Source organism: Pollicipes pollicipes, unplaced genomic scaffold (genome assembly GCF_011947565.3).
Source record: "Pollicipes pollicipes isolate AB1234 unplaced genomic scaffold, Ppol_2.1 Scaffold_3447;HRSCAF=4054_pilon_pilon_pilon, whole genome shotgun sequence".
Classification (NCBI taxonomy): Eukaryota; Metazoa; Arthropoda; class Thecostraca; order Pollicipedomorpha; family Pollicipedidae; genus Pollicipes; species Pollicipes pollicipes.
Genome location: NW_023596297.1, coordinates 24,908,214 through 24,931,596, shown reverse-complemented (window position 1 = coordinate 24,931,596; position 23,383 = coordinate 24,908,214). Strand labels below are relative to the sequence as shown.

Below are 23,383 nucleotides of genomic sequence, written 5' to 3'. Positions count from 1 at the left end.
CGATCGTCCTGCGCCGGTTTGCGATTCAGGGAACCGCCCGCGCCGTTGGCCATCCCACATCTGTACTGAATATCAAAATCAAAGGCAGACAGCGTCCCTTTCCACCAGGCTGGGATGCCCATAGGACTGCGAAAGTTATGCAGCCAATAAAGGTTAGAATGATAACTTCGTAGCCAAAACTTTCCACCCAAGAGGTAGTGTTTGGAGTGAGTGATAGCCACAACGCGTACTAAGAGTTCTCTCTTTGTGATGGCGTAGTTACGCGGAGCCCAGAATAGCTCCTTACTGCCGTAGGCAATGACCTTTTCACCTTCTGGGGTCATCTGCAGCAACACAGCATTCACAGCCGAGCCGGATGCATCACATTTGAGGATAAAGTGGTCCGCCCGCCGCCAAACGAGGGCAGGGTGAGCACGAGAGCCTCTGTCAGGGCCTGCTTCAGCCTGTCGAAAGCTAGCTGGCACTCGGCAGACCAATCGAACTGGACGTCCCGGCTGCAGATGCGGAAGACGGGGGGGGGGGGGAGGGGGGGGGGGACAGATAACCGCGTAGCCCTTGGTGATTCTTTTTTGTTGTTGAAATAGTTACTTAGACCCAGAAATAGTGGCATCTGCCAGGCCGACTTCAGAACTGGCCAGCCTATCACTGTCTGCAACTGAACTAAATATCGTGCCAGGCCCTCGCCGAACTCAGCATGGCTCAAAAATGTGACCTTAGGCTGACGGAATAGACATTTTTCCAGGTTCAACGTCAGACCAGCTTCAGACCCAATGGAATGTCCACTTGAATCACTCCCTCCCGAATTTTTTGGTGGGCTTTACCTATGAATGGAAGGTACTGGCGGGTATGATTTGGGAAGCATGGTCTGTATCGTAAACCACAAATGCTGCGCGTGATGTTGACAGCAGAATCAATATCGTTGATAAGTAAAGACCGGGTTTTGCAATAGACGCAATGGCGATTATAGTAAGTTTTTCAACACTTAAGTTTTGTTGTGAAGCACTAGCGTGATATAAAACCGCTCGCAGTAGGAGTAATGTGTATAAATTCACGTTTGAAACACACCTTTTGTCAAGTGACACTTATGTGGCGAATAAGTGTTGGCAGAAGAAGAAATGTCACGCATAAGTAAAGTTAATGGAAGTCCTTGCAGTAGAAGCGATGTCGCGGAGAGCTAATGTAGCACTCCCTATCGGTAGAGTTTTTGCCGTAGCACTAATGTCGTGGCACCCACTGTTCAACTCTCAGCCGTACTTGCGTCTGCCTCAGCGTCAACCCGTAGCGTCCCCCCTCCCCCCCCCCCCCCCTGGCACCCGATGGAGCTGTCGGCAAGACTTCCTTAAAATGCGGTAAGCACGCTATCATAGTGGTTCCCTGATTCATTATCAAACCCAATTGGAAAAATGTAAGTCTCGCCATATTGCAAAACGCTGAAGTTAGAGATGATGGACTCAGCATGCACATTTTAACACAGGAAGCTTCACACTCGCCGAAAGGAAGGTTTGAAAAAGGAAGGCCATGAAAGTCGATTTAAGACAAATAGCTCTCATGCCATTCTTCTCTTTTCTGGCGGTCTAGTGCAACACCTGTTTTCTGGCGGTGTAATGCAACACATCACATGATACCACCTGCAGCTGAAAAATATGCATGCGAACACAGTGATCGAATTGTTGATTTTGAGAGCCGAATTTCCAACCCTTTTTTCTATTCATTGTGCAGGCTTGATGTTAAAATGCCAAACTATTTTAGGGCGATTCAATCCTGATTGCAGTATATGGAGCGGTACGCGCGATGCACTCCATCCCTCCTTCCCTAGAAGCCACAACCAGGTACTTCTGCACCAATGACCCAAGCTAGGGCAGCCCTTCTTTCAAATGTTAGTCAGATCAATGGACAAAGTAGGGAAGGCTTTGATTGACCAAACATACGGTCATCTAATCTAAATGACGGTTTGCATTTCGTTTTGATGTCAGATCCGGGGAGAGTGGTGGGGGCCGCACCGAGCTGTCAGTTGGAACGAGACGCGTTCACTACTCGGCTGCTGGAAGAGTTCGTGTCCATGTCTGATGAATATAATCGGCTATCACGCAGTGTTTTTAACTGAGCTTTTTATAACTTACTGCGTAAACCCTTGCCCTCATGGTGGGCTTGTAAGCCCCTCTCTCTACGGTTTTCTAGTAATTTTCTATTCCGTCTTGAGTGTATCGCCATCCGCCCAGCAGCGATGGCGATACCAGAAGAGGGTAGCATAGTCCCACAAACGCACCAAACCACACCATATTCACCGACCGCTGGCCTCCGACAATAACCTGCTGATGGCTCTCACAGCGCTTCCGCATCACTGTTTGATTGTTGATAAGAATGCCGACCAAAAAACGATTGGTAGTTAAATTGCACGGAAGGTTGTTGCACGTTTCCAATTCATTTGATATCCAATTCTTTCCCGAGTTTGCTGAGATACAGTAATCCGGCAGCTTTGGTCTCGGCACGGGCGCAATGGGAGGTGATCCGTGCCACATTGTGGTACATACGTTGTGATAGTGCTTTAGCAAAGATGATACGCAACAGTCGGCATATTTGCCGTCAAAGTGAAAAGGATCTAAGTGCTGTTACGTGAAATAGCACTTCGGTCTTTTTTTTGAATGGTAGATATGTCATGAGCTCAGGATATGTTGGGAGATTGAAAAGCGCTCATTGGATGAGCACGTTTCGCGCTACGTATTTTGAACAAGCGAACTTAGTGGCAAGTGTCGTTCCTTTCAACTCCATACCACGTATTTGCTGACGAAATTGGCGTCTTCAACGTCCGCTGACTCGAGATCGTGGCAACGTGGCTTTGTCCGTGTACCGTGTGTCTTTATAGCTCGGCTGAAAAGTGTGTCTAGATATCACTCGGCCCTTCTATTTCTTTGTACCAATTCAACTAAAACAAATATGACTAACGACTACGAGTAACTATCACGCTATCAAAAGATGGTCTTCAGTGGGCAGTGGGTGGTGAGGAATTCAGGAATTAGCAAATACTTGCACTTGGGCAAGATAGCATACCAGCCGGACAGTGACCAGGGCCTGAAAATGAGTGAAGAATAGAAAACAATTGGTCAGCAGTTGAATGCCGAATGCTTCAACGTATTTTTGTGGCGTTTAAAATATCGGTAATGCTACAATTGTTCCACCCCGTTGTAAATAATGACATCCTCCCTTCACCCAAGTGAAAAGCAATTTCAGGAACTGAGCTGATGGTTGCGTATGCGAATATGGGTGGAAGGTCTTTGTTGGCTTTTCCTCGGCTATCGCCCCTTCCCCCCTCCCCCCCCCCCCCCAAGGTAATGGAAGCGATAGAGAAGTGGCCGCCCTGCCTAGGATCGGATCAGCGCCGGGCAGGATCACTCTGCCCGCCTACCTGTGCCCGGGGATCGGTTATGGATAAGGCCTGCCGTTATATGGATCCTTTGGTACGAATGCCTAGTACGAGAGCACCACTTCGCTCTGAGCCGTCGGGGCAGTCGACTGACCTCCGGCTAAAAGAAGTTGGTGTAGGCCTCTGCATGTGTGCGAGCTATGGCAGGCATCCTGACAGCAAGTGCGTGGTTATAACCGTCTAACAAGGATGTCCACAATGGAAGCTTTGCCTGCACAGTGCAGTGTATGCGCACGATGCTGATCGTGGCTCATCTCATCTGTAACATTCTGCGCGAGGACAGCCATGCACCGCATGTGTCGACTACGTGAGGTGCTGGGACATCATTTTCGTTCAACGGGATTGTGTTGTTCGCCTACCAGTTATCCAGTGAACATTAGCTTCGCTGGACGTAGTTCTAACCAACTCTCCGGACCATATCCAACACACGGATATCGTGCCCAGCCACTGCAGTGATTATCACTCGGACACTTTTAACATTGAATGTAAAGCGTAACAGTTGAACGCAAAAAAGAACGAAAGAAACAAAGAAATAGCACGCACAACTTTCGCCGACGAACACTGATATGCTTTCACAGGGCCTGGCCACAGACGACTGGAGCGCTGTCCTGATGCCCTTTTCACCTCGTGAACGGTGGGATTTGCTCCTGACCATTGCGAAACCCCTGCTTGGCAAGCGTATGCCATATCAGGAAGTCCAGATGCACAACCCGACAGCTCTCCCGGTGTGAAACGCGGTTAAAGCGCTCGTGGCACAACACTGTGCTATTCGTCACACCGACGCGATGTATAGACAAGCGGCTATTGGAAGCGAACTGCCACATGATGCGATCGCTGCGAAGACATCTTAAGAAGCATAGCGACGGCGAGGCCTGGAAGCGAACACTGCGTTATCCGTAGCATTGTTGGTGGCAAGGGACCATCGCCAGCAAAGCCCCTAGATAAGCTGGCAAACCCGACCAACAAATTGGTCGCTTACATCAGGAGGAGGACCTCTGACGAAGTATTGTCAGCGACTCCGCTAGGTGCACGACAATGTCGTGTTACACAAGTGCGCGGCGGTTCCTTTGCCTGAATGACAGACTGAATGACAGCTGTCGCGACCGCTGTCATCCTGACAACCGTCGTCGTCATGACGACAGCAAGCCTGCATAAGGCCATTGTCAAAAGTGTTGCCGGTTAGAGGCACCACCTGAGGCTTTTAGCCGGTGTCACAACATTAGTGCGTCGGCAAAAAAGCTCCCACCGACAGGAGTGCTACGACATCAGTTACACGCGGCATTACCTATGTTGCAAAAAATATGCAGGTTTTACTCATCCGTGACATTACTTCTACTCCAAAAACTCATAAACGACATGAGTGCTACGCGACAAAGCTTATACTGCAGGAAAAAGCTTATAACCGTCATTACTTATGCAGCAAAGACTTTACAGTCTTTACTCATACGCGACATTATATCTACTGTAAATATTCATGGACGACATAGTGCTACATGACAAAACTTGCGCAACAAAAACATATACCAATTCTTACTTCTTCTAGAGAGCTTATACAATATTTACTTATGCGTGACATTATTTTAACTACAACGAGTTATAACTAATATTTTTGAAGTATACGTTTTGTCATGTAGCACTAATTTGTTATATGCCTTTGCAGTAGAAGTAACGCCGTGTATAAGCAGCGACTGCACAAGTTCTTCACTAGAGGCCATGACAGGTATCAGTTTTTGAAGCACGCGTTTTGTCGTGTTGTATTATTGTCGCGTATAAAACTTTGCAGCAAAAGTTGAATCGTGCTCAAGTAATGACTATAAATGTTTTTGAAGTAAAGGTAATGAAATTGTTTATTTTTGCAGCACAAGCTTTGTTAAGTGACACTAATGCCGTGTGAAAGTATTGATAGTAGAAGTAATGACGTGGCATTCCTGTTGATAGGAGTTTTTGTTATAGCAATAATGTTGTGGAAGCGCTTTAACCCTGACATTGCGGACCTACGGGCTTTGAAGGGCCACCTACTGGCATAAATGACGTCAGTACAAATAAGCGTTTATGATTGGCAAAGTGAGCGGCGAGGGCCAATTACCGAGAAGCGTATTGGTTGAAGGTTTGAACCAGTGCGTTCCTGTAGACCAAGTGATACTTCTTTTCACTAAAGTGCGCCTTGACAACAGACATTGTGGTAAATGCCAGAACCATAGTAAAACGTTTCGTTGAATACGAGGGACGATAGTCTCATGGTTGCATATCTTTTCACTATATATTTCATATCTAATCACTTTAAATGTGATTAAAGCCTTCATAGCATACATTATACGAATATTTCCACAAATTAGTGTGTTACAAACATAACAGAACACACACGTTGGAGAAAGAAAGGCAAAGCAAATGTGCTTCTATCGTACTTTTGAGCAAAGCGTCAAATGATATTTTTCTCGCATGGTCGGGCACTTATAAAGAAATTCTGAGCTTTTCGGAGGGATCTCGAGAAAGCTGGCATTTTTTATCAAATCGTACGCGCCTGATGGAAAAGTTAGCGAAACGTACACAAAGGTGAGATGCTCCATTTAAAGGGATTTCTCCATCCACATTTGTATGCTCCATCCACATTTATATGAGGTGTTTATCACACTCCTCAAACTTGCCTGAATCACGGTGGTCCGGCTTCCAGACTGGCATTGTAGTTCTGTAGCGCCTCGGTCCGGTCCGGAGGACCATTTTGTTCGGTATCGTTCGATCGTTCGTCAACAGGCATCCGTAGGCTGATGCTGTATTTTGAGGTTTGGGTATCGGGCCGGGAAGAGGTTATGCGCTTCCTCTCCCTGGCGACGCTCGCGAGACGACTGCCCGGTTACCGGGCGGCGCGGCCCCGCACAGAACAAGACGCAAGTGGTGCAGTTTCCGGGCTGGCCGTAGGGCCGGGATCTCAGGGACGGTAAACTAAACAAAACATGAATCTAAGGGGAAACTCGACAGGGGACCGAGAATGGAGAAAACAGAATCTCGGAAACAGGACAGCAAAGCCGACATTTCACAAAAAGGAAACCATGTAAAGGCAGATTTGAACTGAATTAGCCATATGAATACCTTTCCGCGCTGTTCGCAATCCTGCCCTCCCTACGACCTAAGCCCTCTAATTTTTGAGCTGCACGCCTGTGAAAATGGGGAAACGTATATCAGGTAGAATATTTTAAGGTCACCTTGACATTCATGGCTTTATAATAACGTCATCCAAATCCTGCCATTAAATGAGCCAGGCGACGACCAAAGCCAAGAAAGATATACTCGTCGAGGCGCTCATATCTGGCGTTCGTGAGCGCAATTTCTAGATATCACGGCCGTCAAATGGTGCTCAATATTGTGCAGGGTACGATGACGTAATTAAACTGCGACGGATTGAAAACATATTTGCTGAACAGAGAATTGTGCTGTCTAGAGCAGTATTTTCCACCTAAAAAGTGTACTTACAGTTAAAAGTGAACTCGTTTCATCATATCTGATGCTTGCTTCAATACCTTCAAATGTGACACATTCCCTTTAATGGTCACGGCGAAATGCTGCGGAACACGGCGCGCTCGGCGCCACTGGGCAGCAGCCGTAACCTCCTATATGGACGGCTCTGTACGCTCAATGGGATTACCATGGCCGAACGGCCCACCCTACGCCCACGCCACTGCCGACCCTGATCTGCAATCTGAATACCGAGGGCGCCCCACGGTGTCGCTCCATCATTCCCCTCCCCTCCCCCAGCTGGTCTGCGCCGACCGCGCCGCGGGCCGGCGGCAGTGCGTCAGTGGATGTTGGGGCGTGGTGGAGGTAGGAGCGCTTTCGTCCCAACAAGGGAGCAGATCCGCAGACAGGTGAGCGCTGGCCGTTCAACCTCGAGCGCCGGTCGGGGTCTAGCCGTAGCTCCTGCTGTTTCACGAACCTGTCTGATCGCACAAAGGCTTCATTTTGTTGGTGCTGGGAAAGCGTGGTATGGAAAGTTTATTCAGTAACGTGGTATAAAGTTAAGTCAACCTGGACCAAATTGCATGCGAGCTACAGATGTCTGTCGATACGGGTACCCAAACCGACTGTATCTCTGTTCATGCCGTATTAAACGCTGTAACAAGAAGCAACTCGCAGCCATTATCGACTGGTGAGCCACGCCCCATGTAAAGACTTAAGGCACTGGTATCCCGAGTGGGATATCACCGCATGCGAGATGCCGATGATCGACGAGCGCTTTGGTCTCTTGTTGGCACAGCGCTATCTGCTTTATGAGCGAGTGGCCACCGCCCGCTCATATGGCTGATTTTGTTCCTAACTATCCATGCAGCTGTGGCGTCGGGGTTGGTCCCGCATTACAAACTGATCCTGTTTTCAGGCCGTGCCCCGGGCAGATCCACGACAGTGCTCGTGATCTGCTGTGCTTTGGTCGCTATGGCAACCTGCTTAAGTATCGACCCTCCAGACATTGAGGTAATGTGTCATATTCAACCTGGCCCAGTTATGTGTTCTGGGGTGAAGGGCTTAATTGATTGGGGTCTTGACGAGGCTCTTAGCGGCTGATTCTAAATGGCGTGGCCTGCCTCTCACCCTGGCGTGGAGTACGGGCCCCACGAGAATTAAACTTCGTATCTCTAGCTTCCCAGGCGCTCGGGGAATGAGACCACTTAGCCACCGGCACAGAGCTGTGAACGACTAGATTAAGATATGTCATGACGTCGTGATTAATACACGTGCATCCCAGGCAGCAATCACGGTGGCCGTCATAGACCTGAATAATAAAAACCCGTGAACAGGAAATACAGCGAGGCTCCCCAGACGGTGGTACCGCCGCACCCGAACAGTTTGAGTGCCACTGGCGGGGGGAAGAGGGGAGGGAGGTCCGAGGCAGATTGGTACTGTTTAGCTGGTGACCTCCTGCTAACGAGCGTGTTGGCGCTGGCGGAAGGGCTGGTTTGAAAGGCACCTTACTTGCTATATGGGCTCGGAGAAGACGCTCTCAATTGGCGTTTTCAATTGGGAATCGGAACATGTTTAACAATGGACATCGTACCTTTCGGAATGGGCCGCAGATGACTGTCGAACACAGTACCCACGTCTTCACTTTTGCGGGATAGAATAGCACAGTGGCAACATTCAGCACAGGACATGTTTTATCGTATTTATTATCTGACGTGATGTTTGCTGGTTCTTTCATCGATGAAGCAATCGAGAGATGCATTAAAATATTCCCTGTCTTGTCTTTTCGAATTAAACTATTCGGGCAAGGTACCCTTTGACCCAGCTCTTCCGCAATTCCATGAAAACATCAGAGGCGCATGCGCATACTAACCTTTGTAATAAAGGGTGGGAAAGTACCAGTTCCCGACGCGTGGTCATTTTCTTCCGGTCGTTGACGCCGCAGAGTATTCCCTTCGGTATCGACGCCGCCAGGCTCATGAAGATTGCAACGCTGAGCTTCGATGTGTTTTCTCCTTGGCGTGCTGAAAGTTAACACGCGCCGAGTGGCCGGTTGGATACCTTTCGCTCGGGTGGCGGTGGGGGAGGGGTCAATATGACCCCCACTGAGATCTCATGAACCAAAAGGGCTAGAGATACCAAATTCGCAGGGTGTATTGGCCTGTACCTGAACTCACTTAGGTCAAAGTCTGAGGTTCCTAGATCATGGCCTTGGGACCAAATGAGGTCAAACAAGGTCAAACTCCAAGTTGCGTCTCCAAAGTGTCCCCAGAACCTATAAAATTGTTCTAAGCAAAAGGTCACATGCTCATTCAAGGTCAAGGACTTCGTTTGACCTTTCGAAGGTCATTGTTACCAAAATCATAGAAGACCCCTTTGAATTTTGCATTTGAATGAACGTCGAAGATTATGCTAAGCGATGTGTTCCTGAAACGAAATATTGACCAGGGTCGTTTTAGGTCAGCGACCTATTCTGACGCATAAGAAGCCTATGGAAGATGTCTACTGCGGTTCCCGTTATCAATGAATTCGAAATATGCACCAGAAACTACCTCACACCGCAAACCCTAGAGTAGTAGAATGGGTTGGTTTTGACCTAAGCCTGGCCTTCATATCTGATTCTTGGTCAATAGACTTTTGTCATTCAATTGTTGAGTTGCCTAACAAAATATCTCCGAGATGTATGGTTTCGTCGAACACTCCGTTGTTCCATCAGATTGAACGATTCCCTAGAAATTGGCTTTGCTGAATCGATGGCTTTACTTCAACCTGCCATAGATTGGCGACCTTATAAGCCACATCTACATTTTTGATCCCACAGAATCTGTTATTCAACTGTCTGCAGCTTTGCAAAAGTTGGCGCGGCCGCAGCTACACCGCGTCGCTTGGAAATAATTCCAGGAAAACCCCCCACCCGAGCGCGTGTTAATTTATGCAATTTTTCGCTGACGACTTTCAGAAATGATGATTTGCCCCAGTTCAACATGGGCCGAGATTATAAATGCAAATTTTGGTCTGTGTTTCTATTTACGCTTTTCTAAGCGACGTGGACCTCGTATCTTTTAAAAACCACGAGAAAGTCTGGTAACGCCCTTAACTATCGTAAAGTTATCGAAAGGTCCGAATACAGCTTTGTGCAGGAAAAAGCTGCTTCGGTTTATTCGATGTCGATTGCAACCACTCAACTATTGGGCGATATGATTTTATTTAGTTTTAGCATAATGCATAATTAACAGTTGAATACGTTCGTAATCGGACAAATACAAGGGATGAGGGGGGGGGGATGGAAGTGTAAAGATGAGGGTATGACGGGAGTGTAAGGATGAGGGCATGGCGGGAGTGTAAGGATGATGGCATGTCGGGAGTGTAAGGATGAAGGCAGGGTGGGAGTGTAAGGATGAGGGCATGGCGGAAGTGTAAGGATGATGGCATGGCGGGAGTGTAAGGATGAGAGCAGGGCGGGAGTGTAAGGATTAGAGCAGGGCAGGAGTGTAAGGAAGAGAGCAGGGCGGGAGTGTAAGGATGAGAGCGGGGTGAGAGTGTAAAGGTGAGGGCAGAGTGAGAGTGTAAGGGTGAGGGCAGTGGAGAGTGTAAGGCAAGCAAACCTGCCAGTGATACGCACATATGGAGCCGACGATGTACACACAAACGCTTGACGCGTAAATAGGTCGCTCCCGCAAACAGAACACAGCGGCAAGACTAATCACCGGTACGCTCCACAGAATACACACTCGCGCACTGCTGGACGACTTGAGACGGAACACTCAAATCACGAAGAAACATGCACAAACTCATGCTGTTCCACACCCTCATCCGCAACCAACATCAACTGCCAACAAACGTCACTGCACTTCTACCTGGCACATGAGCACTCGCAACAGGACGCCCACTACGCAATGTTATGACACTCACATTACCACCGAACAGAACCTCAGCATGCCAAATATTTCACTCCATCAACTAGGAGAAGATGGAACCAACTCCCGTTTGAGGTGTCATCTCTCCAGTCCTCTCGTTCCTTCAAACAGGAAATATGCCAGCACTGCAGTATGACCGCGCCTCTGGTGTATCACAGTTTTGGATCCAGGCACGGTAACATCCTAAGTACTAGGCCGAACTTGGGAATGTTAGACCTTAATGCTCACATGTTTGAAGTTCAAAATCAAACCACAACTCCTCATGAAGACCATAAACACTTTGTACTGAACTATCGTCGCTATCATGAAATCAGAATTTCGATGCTACGTAAAGCAGACCGCATCGTCCCAAACTTTTCTGAGCTCACTCACAACGGGCAACTAAGTATCCATCTCAGAGGTAACAGTTCACAAGATTGCACTGGGTAGTAGATGGCAAAAATTTTCCAAGTATTTCTTTCTCAGACCAAGCGATTCACCTAAAAACTTCCAGCGGGCGCGCGCAGCAGACAGGCCACTGGGTGGCGTTGTCGGACTGGGCGTCCGCCGCCGGCCCGGAATGACCACATGTGTAAACCTGAGCGGCGGCGGACGCCTGGCCCGTGTCGGCTTGCAGATCTGGCGAGTGGGCGGTGGGTCGTGGGCTCCCTGGCGACGATGACCATATCTTGTTATTATTAGAAGGGGCATTCAGATTTAAACGCTCCGCTTATGCGCAAATCCACTCATCGTATTATGCACTGTTTCATGTCCATAATCGAAAATAAACATCAAACATCAAACACCCCGCTTTGGCTCCAGGAAAAAGGCTTGATTATTCGAACTGATAATTATGCTCCACAGTTCAACAGCCGAGGAGTACGAAATGTGAACAAGTAACCCGCGCATATGCATATGAATATGTACATGCATGGTGACAAGCCATTTAAGTCACTATTTTGAGATACGCCAGAGAAATGCATCCTCCGTATAACAAAACTGTGTGTGTCCCTTGCCACTTGCCTCTTAACAAATGTGGTTGGTTACCGACGGGACCAAACATATGCGGGTGCATGGTACACGCCTTGGTTCCTGACCTTAAATCTTTGGGTATCTCTTCACCGTAAGAGCGACCTAGGGTTTCGCCAGGGCACAGACGTGTTTCATCTGATTTGGGTGTCCCTTGAAATTGAAACTGTCGGTGTTCCTTACATAATCCTTTTTGAGATTTGATGCCTATTAAAAATAAATGTTATGGCGCTCCAAAATTACAATTTTAGTGATGCATCGCTGGATGGGTCGGTCTCGGACTTCACCAGTGAGGATGTGCAAACATTGCGGTGCCCCCTGGAATTTTTTGTCTCCCTTGCAAATGAATGTTTTAGGGCTCTTTGTGGCGCCACTTTGTGGTGTTTCTGCGGTGGGTGCTCGTGCGCTACGCTGCTACCGGGCCGTCGCTGGATGTTTGTGCGCCGCCAGCTGCTGCCGTCACGCCTCCTGCAAGAGCGAATTTATACTGAGGAGCCCATTGGTCAGCGCGCGAGCCAGATGACGTCAGCGCGCGACTCGGCACGTTATGACCTCTGGTACGCCCGACATCAACACACACTCATGTGGGCCACAGAGCTAGGACGAAGCGAGTGACCGGGGCATTGGCGGGTGGAAAACGGTACCCCACCTCCACCTTTTTGACCTCTGATAATATCTAAACGGGGCAAAAACGAAACCGGATACACTGATAATACGCCCAACTGGCAGGGGTCCCACGCAACTGGCGAATGATATTGGCAAGGACCCGCTGGATAGCAACCCTGGCAGCCCCCTCGGCCTTGGCTTATCCACGCAGACTCCGCACAGACTCCGCACACTCGGCGCCCCACCGCTCACTCCAAGCATACATATACGCTATACGCTCGCGCCCACGTCGCTCTACTCATTCTTGGCTCGCACACGGATGGGATCCCCCCCCCCCTTTTTGTCCAGCACCTTGGCATTATATTGGCTCGTAGACTTAAATTTATTTATTATGTTTCAAACATTTAATACAGCCACGTTTGAGCCCCGCCTAAAATGTGTCACGATAACTTGTCAGCTCGACACCGGCGCAACTACTGGGCCGACATCAGGTGTCCGAAGCTGGACGGCGACTCGTTCCCTCGCCTGACCCCAGGGTGACGGCTCCCTTTTCGGACGACGCTTCCCGCGCTCCGTCCACGGAGGGCGGCCCATCATTCATTTGGCCACGCCCACCGTTCGCAGCTATCCGCTGCCACGCACGCGCCTTAGGCAGCGCCTCGTCCAGCATGGAGGCGTCGCCTCCGGCACTTCAGCGCCCTCGCCTTCCGCCTACCAGAGCGGGCGTTGCAAGGCACCGCCCCACGGTGCGTCGCTCAGGGGCCTGGAGGTAGACAGCGCGTCCGATGGGACGGTGGAGCTCCTCAGCGGACGACGGACGCCCGGCGTGACCCGCGTTTACGCCTTATGGTCTCTGCAGCCGCCGCGCTCTTGAGACTTGGCCTGATCGGCCTGTCCGGCGACCTGGTTCCTCGTCGCCCTTCCTATGAGCGTCGATGGCGAGATCTCTCTCCGTTCTGAACATCCCGCCATCAAGCACTCGTAGGGCCTGGCGTACACCACGTCAGAAGAGAGCAGGCTGTGTCCTGTTCTCTCCCATGACGTGGTACACCAACGGAAAGATCCAGCTACCGCCGTGTACAATCCGGCATCTCGGGTGGTCCCCTTTGGTCCTGGGTCATATCATGACCTATGCCTCTTGGTGCCGTCACTCCTGGGGTCAAGTGAGAAACAACAAAACGAGTCAGCCGTCTCTCAGTAAAATATAAAAGCGAGACCGTGCCTTGAGTCACGCTGCCCCCAAACGTCCCTGTGCGTAAAAGCAGGACCGCGGTCGTCTGACTCCTCGACCCTGCCATAGCCAGGCCGTGCTGCTCGGGTGCGTTCCACGCCTACCACTCTGGTTACGATCCCTGCGTGACTCGATCTTTTGGAAAAAAGGGACAGCATACTGCGTACCAGACGAAAATCTGACAGCCCAGCGGAAGTTGACAACGTCGATTCAAAACCAAAATGTTCTGCTTAAACAAGGCAATTAACCACTAAACCCCTCCCCCCAAAAAAACAACAGCGAACAGAAAAACAAAGTACATGCGCATGAATACCATGCAAAATCAGTTAATAAATCTGGTCGGGCCAGCGATAAAGTAAAGGCAGCGCGCGCATGATGAATTGTTGCGGGTATGCTGCATAGAGTTCGGGAACAGTAAGACCTCCCCAAGCAGTCGGAAAACAAATTAAGAAAATGAAAAAGTCAAACCGTCCAGCTTGCCAACAGATTAACGTCACAGCAAAAAGAAAACCTTCGTGGGTATGGCGGTGGGGTCCATACAGCGCGCCTGACCGCGACACGGGAAAGACGAGAGCCATGACGAGCCGCTGCGCCTCCCCGGGGCCGCCTCCAACGACAAAATCAAGATAGCCCCGGTGCGGCCTAACGGGCGACTTGTCGCGCCGAAGCGCGTGTTTACGGCCTCTGTCATCACGCCCACCCACGCTGGGCGCGAGAGTCCTGTCGCCGCTTGATGTACAAAAAAAGAAGACACAAGACAGAGGCGAATCACGTGATACGTCACGCCCCTCTCCCCCCCCCCCTTTCTTATAGGAGTGAGCCCGAGACACATTCCCCGGCCGGGAGACTTGCATAGCTAGTGCCCCCCCCCCCCCCCCTCTCTCCTTAACTACACGGGAGGGACGGTGGCCGTGGCCCGCGCTCGCCCGGTGGGGAGGGGCCAAGGGCCACGGGAGCACCAGCCGTCCATGGCACGGCAAGGATTGGGACAGCAGCCTGTGGACTCACACGTGCATGTTTTCGCCGTTGTCCCGTTGTCCGCGGGGCCAGACGTTGCCGCCTGGCTGTTACCACCACTTCTTCGCACTCCTCACTCCCCCGTACTCCCCGGGAGACTCCACCCTCAAACGCCTCCCCTAGACTCTCCCGTAAGACTCCTCTCTGCCCCAGCGCCTCCTTAGGACTCCGTCGAAAGATTCACGCGCCTTTACCGGACTCTCCACATTGACTCCTCCTGCGAGACTCCCTGGTAGCTTTTTTGGTAGACCCTTACAGCTCGGTCGGCCCACCTTCGCTTTTGCACATGAACCAGTAGATTTGCCGCCTCGCCCCCTCCGTCCTCCAGAGTTCGGCCCTCAACGTGCCCCTGGGCCAGATCTCGGGCGTGGCGTCGCTGGCGACGACGCAAGGCCCGCCCGCTCTCGCCTCGGGGCCAGTTCCCACGTGGCGTGGCGTGTTTGACGCCAGCTGGGGTGACGGCGGGGGGGGGGGGGGCGGGGGGGGGGAGGGGCGGCGCGGCAGGGTTTTGAGGCGAAGCGGCAAACATCCTCACAACAACGTGGCAGTTAAACATTTTTTGCGCAAACTGCGTCGCCGGTGATCTGGCTTTTGCGTCCATTAATCTGATCGGCCGGCGGAGGGCAGGCGTTCCCCTCTGGCGTGATGACCCATTTCGGTAGAAGATGCCACCGTCATGGCCGTTCCGTTCGTTCGTCGTTCGTTCCGGAGGGAACACGTGGCGTCGCTTTGTTGATGCGGGCTGCCCGCCTGGAGCGTCGGACGGGTCCGCTCACAGGCCCCGCTCTGCCTAATGGTCGTGTTTGGTTAGTTGGTGGATCACTGGCCGTGGCCAGCTTGCTCGCTGTCCCACGCTCCGTTGGGGAAGACTCACCGGTCCCGAACGGATGACGCACAAAGGGGAAAGTAAGACAATGTGTGCCTACACAGCGTATAATTGGGAGTCTCTTAAAATATGCTATGATATATCGCAATTAACTTTTTTGATGTCTCTGCCCAAAACGTTTATTTAAAGGCGCTCAGGGTAGAAAGCAAAGAAATCGTGTTATCCGTTAAAGAATGAAGGCCTCGACCCCTTTCAATGGCTCTCTTGGGCTTGTTTTTCCAGAAAAAAATTCTTCCCTTCACCACTTATACACACTTATATACACTTCCCTACACCAGAAGCAATCTGGGAAGGGTCACGTTCGGGCGTGATAAAACTATGAAGCGAATAATTATCCCTCTGGTAATCATCTGCGGAAATGTTTTCATTAACGTTCGGTAGGCTCTGAAATTACCGACTGGTTTCCTCACGGGTCGTCATGCATAGTAAATGGTCATAGCTAGACATGGCGAAGAACAAAGTCCCCGCTTGACCAAGCTCTGAAAGTTAGTTGAATTTGCCCTCGTTATGGGCGATTATCGGCGATAACTCTCCGTTTTTGCTGTGTCAAATGCTATTCCGAAACAAATTCAACGTCCTGCATAATTATCCAAGATAAGCTGCCGGCTAAGTGCTGCTCGCACTTTAAACTCGATGTAAGTGACTGTGTTCCCGTTTGCATAGTGGTTTGGACTATTGCCCCCGTCTGGTGTGTTAGACTACACAAACTAACATACCAGACAAGGACTGCGCAATGGCCGCAGTCGGGCTATTCGAAATTTGCTGTCAGTGCTGACAGGTTCCCGTATCGGAAGAACGTTGGCTGACGCCAATAGCACGTTCACGATATGAACGGTGAATTAGTGGCGAAAAACGTTTTAGGTCACACGATAAGCTTGTGCCGCCAGCACAAATTTTGGGCGCTTGAAATATCCAATTAATGGAAGCGAAGTTGAGGACACAAAGGATACCAATCAATGTAAATCGAAATTCCTCTTAATCTCACGAGCACATTAAAAAATCCCAATTGGACTAGACACACCCTTTAACACGCCCGGCGCACAGAGCCTCGATCGGGAGATGAGCAACAGGCGATCTCAAATCAGTCAGTCTCCCGCAAATCAAACCTCTGGCAGCGTCGTGTTTGTATTCGAATCGGGGGGAGGGGGGGGGGGGGAATTCTGGCGACCCAACACCTCGAAGCGGTTGGAATATTTGGTGCTGGGAGCTGCTGTAGACAACAATGTTAGAGCGGTTAAGTTCTGCACTGGATTTTTTTTTTTCAATGCACGGCATGTCATGACACGAGCTGGAAAACTGTACAAAAGTCCCCATGAACTCATCTAACCTGTGTGCCGTCTGTTGCCTGTTGCCGTAGCGATAGTATACACTGTTGTGTTCCTCATATTCATAGTTGTTGAAGTAATGCGATGCGCCAAGTACCATCGCATACCCCACGCGGTAGCAACTGTTGTGGTCGGAGATGATAAAGTGCTTGTTGGACCTGATTTATCAGTAACTATCTTTACACGGTCGGTCTTTTCCACAGGGTCTTTACTTTACAGAGACTCTGATGGTGTTTGAATTTTTAGAGGTCACTTCCCGAGAAGCTATCAGGTACACCACACGTGATCTTAGGTTAACTTTTTTTACCTCTGGAAGTAGGAAACTGGACTCGCTTCGAAAAGGCTCATGACCTTTGGTACACGTGGCTTGACGGGTGCCCTGTAACACTGAAGTACTTTGAACGGTACCCAGCACACATTTTGGTTCGTTTGTGAATGGATACTTGGCAATATTGGCAGTATTGTGGTGATATTGTCAGGTTGTGCGGTCGGTTTATTTGTGACGCACGATTCCGTGTTCTATATGAAGGTACACAAGTAAGTGGGTAAACGCACACAAAAGACACTCAACTGAACTTTATGTAAAATAACCGCACAGACCGTCATCTCACGCACGTATCATATACTGACCTTAAGCGACATGTCAGTTTGTGCAGCTCAGGTTGTCGGATGTGCATCGTTTGTTGTCTTATTCAAGCTCGGTAGTGTGTGTTTCATGTGAATATTTTGCTGCGTGAGCATTCTTAGTTTAACTCGGAGGTCTCAGGTACAACGGATTTCTTTACTCTTCTCGTTACTTCCACGTGCTATTAACCTGGAAACGTTCGTTTTCAACAAGCAGTGATACGACAACATGAGCTTGGCGGTGTCTGTGTCATGATGTGCTCCAGCCTCAACTCCTGCACAGACGAGCGGTTACCTATCTCACACTGTCATGCTGGTCTTCAGGCGCTTCTGGCCCTCAACCCTCGTATCAAGCCGTACGCCAGCCTGGTACCCTCGGCCCAGACCAAGAAGAACAAGAAGCAATGGAAGCGCAACACTGACAAGAAGTGCGGGGTAAGTGCAGTTGCTCGTCGAAAGCCTTACTGTTAAAGTTCAGATGAGACCAGCCTCGCTTTGCACACATGAGCCCTCTAAGCCACCTGAGCCACCGGAGCTAACCAACCGTTTTAAACCATTCAAGGTAAGGCTGCTATGACGCGCTCGCAGGCTGGAAACGGGTCTCGGCCAGCCTTATTGGATCACGTTTTGAAAGCAACTTCCACTGCTGTGGGATTAATTTAATCCATGTGCATTGCTGTTCGTTGGGTTGATGGTGCCTTCATAAATGTACAAGGCTGTAGATTTAATTTACTAGGCAAGCGATTCTACAAGGCTCGCAAGCTGAAATAAACTTCATTTTTGCGTTAACACGCGCCTGGGTGGCCGGCTAGATACCCTTCGCTTGGGTCGGGGGTTCAATTTGACCCCCTGAAATCTCAAGAACTAAGAGAGCTAGATACACCAAATGTATAGGGTGTGTTGACCTGTACGTGAACTCACTTAGGTCAAAGTGTGAGATTCCTAGGTCATGACCTTCGGATCTAATAAGGTCAAGCAAGGTCAAATTCCAGGTCAGTCTCCAAAGTGCCCCCAGAACCTAGGTAACTGTTTCTAAGCAAAAGATCGCATGCTCGGTTAAGGTCATTGACCTTGTTTGACCTATTTGAAGATCATGGTGACCAAAAAAATACAAGGCTACTCTGGGTCACTTATTTGAATAAGTGACAAAGATTACGCCAACGAGTATGCTCCCAGAAAAAAAATGCTGACCTGGGTCATTTTAGGTCAATGACCTATACTGAACTCCAAAAAGTCCATGGAAGATAAATGATGCAGTTCCTGCTATCAATAAATTCGACATGAGCACCAGAAACTATCTTATACAGCAAGCTCTAGAGTAATAAAGCAGGTTGTTTTTTACCTTGGTGTGCCCTTTATACCAGACCTTAGGTCAACGTAATTTGCTCATTCAATATTTGTGTTGCCCCAGAAAGCATCTCAGAGATGTATGAGATCGTCTAACACTCCGTTGTTGCATCAGATTGAACGATTCCCTAGAAATTGACTTTGCTGAAACCATGGCCTGACTTTGACCTGTCATTGGTCAGCGACCTTACAAAGTACATCTAAATTTCCCATGCCAAACGATCCGTTATTCAATTGTCTACAACTAGGCATAATCTGAAGCCGCTGCGCCGCGCCATTCGGAAACCATTTTGGAAAAACATTCGGGGGTCAATTTGACCCCCACCAGTGCAAGATCATGCTTGTGTTTGTGTTTGAACTTTATCACCTTGACCCATGGTCTGATGCGTCAGTGGCAGCGCGCGAAGGTGTCAATTAGGTACCCAATGGGCGTTTTTGTTGCTTTGTTTCTTGTCGCAACCAGAATCTCTGTACCTGCAAAATTGTAGCCTATGGTGGAATAATGTCATAATGTAATGTCATAGCTAAGTTTAGTCGTATGCATATGCTAATGCCAAACTAAGGATAGCCTTTCTTTATGGGTTGGTTTACCACTGTGACCAGGGCCAACATTTTTAAAATATGTTTTTGTCGTCTTATGCATGGCTGTAACCAGGTCTCTACGATGGTTTAGGGGGGGGGGGGGACGCGTGTTGGAGAGTTCAGCTGGAATCTGAGGAGACATGGATTGACAGAAAGTTGTAATTTCAGCTGGAAAACTATAAAAACGTGCATTCCCCAGACAAGCAAAATCCAACTGCGTAAAATTGGGGAAACATATCCCTAACTTTCCCCACTATCCGCAGTGGTTACGCTCTTGGTCCTGAGTGTGCAAATCAACATGTACATTTACTTGCGTTAGATGGGTCAATAGGCAAACATGGGGCAGGCCCAAGTTATGTTAGTACACCGTCCTCTAATTCAATGCAGCTGGGTCAAAATACACCACTTGATAACACATGCAATTTAGAAATGTGCACTGCGCCCCCCCCCCCCCCCCCCACCCAACCTCCGATTTCTGCGCCCTTGGATCGCTTTGTTGAGCCGCCATTATATGCATTGCACAGGCCCTTTATTCATAACTTCATTAGCTACTTTGCTGGTGCTGCATTGTGTAGAAGCATCCTTTTTGCCAATATGTCGTTCTTTCCTCTCCGTTAACCTCAAATTCACCACTTTTCGCGGAATATGGTCGCATTTTGGAAGCTATTTGGATGGAGGGCTGCATGGTTACACGGCAAACTGTGGGCGAGCCAGCCTCCTCGTTCCGAACAATGCACATTCCATGGTGAGCCGTACGACCAAAGGGGGTGTTCAATGCACTCAATTTCCACGCAAGTACACCACAACGTGGCTCCACCAATATTAACCGAAGTGAATGTATCTCACCGGTGCAAAAAATCCCCTTGCTTCTGATGGAAACACAACTGACGTCAGTGCTCAGCTGTGCAGTCAAGTGAGTGAGTGAGTGGTGGGTGGTGAGTGGTGAGTGGTGAGTGGTGAGTGGTGAGTAGTGAGCGGTAAGCGGCAAGTGGTGAATAGTAAGTGGAGAGAGAGAGAGAGAGGGGGGGTGGGCACTCTCAAAGGTGTGCATCAACATCGTTTTTGACACAGTCAACACACAATTGGGCGGAAGACAAATATACTTCGCAGATTGGTACTCGAGAGGAATTCGATACGCGGGTGTATTGGTGAGAGATGGTTCGCTGATGTCCTTTGCTCAGATTCGAGAGGGTCATCCCGGGTGGAAGTTACCGAGTATGACCTCTCGGTATGACTGCGAGTAATACATGCCATTCCAGGTGACTGGAAAAGAGTATTGAGATAGTCAAGACAGTTTGAGCTATGAACAGAAGCCATAAATAGAGATGCTGTGATAGAGTTGTCCGATGTCAGTGCAGTGACCACTACAAAGATATCTTAGGAAACAAATTGAAATTAGCTAGCAACTTTATCGTGAGCAGCTCCCAAACCAGTGAAACCTTATTGTCAAACAATGCAGGCTCAGGGAAAATTAAGTGTCCCTAAAAAATAGGCGCATATATATATATATATATATATATATATATATATATATATATATATATGTATATACATATTACATATCGAAGGATAAATATCGAAGGATATATTACATGATGTGTGCTTCCACCAAGCTCCAAGCGCTACCATACGGAATACTGAGCAGGCACACACCGACACAAAGATCATTATGTAGTGGGATACTAGTGGATTCGCCGATACGTCGATTCTACACTCAACAAGGCAGCATCAATCGCTTTCTGGTAGCATGCACAACCATGACATATTTTGGGCGGTATTTTGTGGAAGTGCTAAACAGATTCAAGAAACAAAATGAGAACCGTTTGAGATTGTGGGCTGAGCATACACTGTTTGGGTGCCTTGAGTTTCAAATATCGTCGACTACGGCATCCAGCTTGCAAAGATGCCTGTTGTAAATTTAATTTAAAAAGTTAGAGGTTTTTGAACGGTTAGCAGCGAGGAAGTTTAGGGCCAGGCTCCTGAACCAATACAAAATGACGAGTATGCTGCGGCAAAGGAGTGCAAAATAATACTTTGCATGACCAATAGAACCGCTTAGTTGGAAATGGCGTATTTGTAGCTGATTTTTGTGTGCGCCATTTGTGTATGTGAAACGACCATTGTAAAAGAACTGCTCATGCACCTGCAGAACACACCGCAAAATACCCGTTTGCGCTAGCGTTACGTAATGCTTTTATGCAGAATATGGCAAGATTTGAAAACAAGTAAGTGTGCACTCACATGGTAATGAGATGCTAGGGTGCCTGAAACCAATAGAACGACGTTGAAACAAATACGCTAAATATGTTTAATTAATGCTACTCTGGTAGCTACACCAAGATAAACAGCGTTTCGTAATTACATGACTGATCGTCTGCTTACCACGTCTGAAGCCAGGAACGTTTTCTCGCTGGATTTCTTCACGAGAGAGACCACTCTGAAATGGTTATCAGAGGACGCAAGGAGAAGTAGCTGCTTCAGAAATAATTTATCTGATACAAGATGTTTGCTTTATAAATAGCTGTTCTGATATAAGATGGAAAAGTTAATTTGTCCAACGTGATGCCCAAGTCACTAACACTGCTCAAAAACTGATCTGCTTATGCAATACGGTTGCTCAAGAGATGTTTTAAGGAGCATTGTTACGCACAACCACTTGTCTGATTTGACTGCCAGTCCACCGGCAACCAAGGCGGGCAGCCCTGTGCGGAGATAGCCAGTCCTCAATCGTCGATGCAGCTTGGCATCATCCGCAAACATACTCAGGGGCGTATCTAGCCTGGATTTTTTTTGGGGGGGAGGGGGTAGCCGTTCGTCGCCAGCTGGCTGGCGTGGGATCCGAGGCCCAGTGCATGGTGCCTCTCGCGAGTTCCTAGTAGGGACACCATTCGAAACCGAAAAAAAATACCGAAATGCTTTTGAATCTTAAACAGAAGTTAAAACAAAACAGTTAAAACAGTTAAAGTTAAAACAGACGGTAAGTAGACGAAACTTTTATGTAGTTCTGGGAATGTTTTGGGGAGGCCAAAACATACTCTCATAGGTTTTTTTTTGGGGGGGGGGCAATGGCCCCGGGCCCCCCCCCCCCCAGGATCCGCCTATGAACACACTGCGGTCATTCAAAGTCACAGCCTTAGTGAGGTTGTCTACATAAGGGGGATTGCCGGTGGTCAGGAAGGGCCAAGAAGGTTTTTTATTTCTGTGGTCGCGTTTCGCCACTCTGATGATTTGCTATTTGCGACAATCCCTTACCCTTATCGGAGAGATAAAGGACGACGCAGGCAAATTTTGCCGGATATGGAGTAAGAATTTAAAGCTTGAAATCAGCAGCTTATGACTTCAGGCTGAAGGTCGGCTGAAAACTGTGTGTAGCAGCGTCCGTCGGAGAGTCTTCTGATATCGAGCACCAGGCTAGAGCTTGGATTGGTGCTGTACGAACGACGCTGGATAAGACCATGCTGTGCCTCACGCGGAACAGGGAACGCGTGATACATCAGTTCGACATTATCATCTCCGGCATCTTTCTTAACCGGTGTAGGCAGGAGAACAAAGCAAAAATTTGCGACGCCTTTCGCGTCACGACAGGTCGCGACGGCATGCCTATCGTTCTTTAAAAGAATGGGACAATATTGGGCAACTATCACCGTATTGAAAAGGTGTCCTGCCGTTTCCTTACACATGGTCATATAAAGATTGACGGGTTTTCAGACATGCGGCCCGGACCTCACCAACGACTTTGAGGACATCAAGCACACGACACTGAGCGAGCGCGCTGCCCTGCGGGAGGCAGAACGGTGCCTCAAGTGTGCAGATGCGCCGTGCCAGAAGTCCTGCCCCACCCAGCTGGACGTCAAGAGCTTCATCACCAGCATCAGCAACAAGGTAAACAGGCGGGCAGGTCCGAGGACTGCCCTCCTGCCAGCTCGCTGACCCGCTTCGGATCTGTTCTGGCACGGTGGGTCCCAGGTA

The 23,383-nt window shown here is 49.1% G+C and overlaps 1 protein-coding gene across 1 annotated transcript in view; it reads left to right on the top strand.

The window, feature by feature from the left end:
• Positions 1-7,195: 7,195 nt before the first annotated feature.
• su(r) (dihydropyrimidine dehydrogenase su(r)) overlaps positions 7,196-23,383 on the top strand; it is a 33,849-nt gene continuing 17,661 nt past the window's right edge. Inside the window, exons 1-4 of the mRNA XM_037214207.1 lie at positions 7,196-7,281; positions 7,791-7,885; positions 17,810-17,920; positions 23,123-23,296. Coding sequence (XP_037070102.1) covers positions 7,847-7,885; positions 17,810-17,920; positions 23,123-23,296 — 324 coding nt within the window. The 5' untranslated portion in view covers positions 7,196-7,281; positions 7,791-7,846. The remainder of the gene's footprint in view (positions 7,282-7,790; positions 7,886-17,809; positions 17,921-23,122; positions 23,297-23,383) is intronic.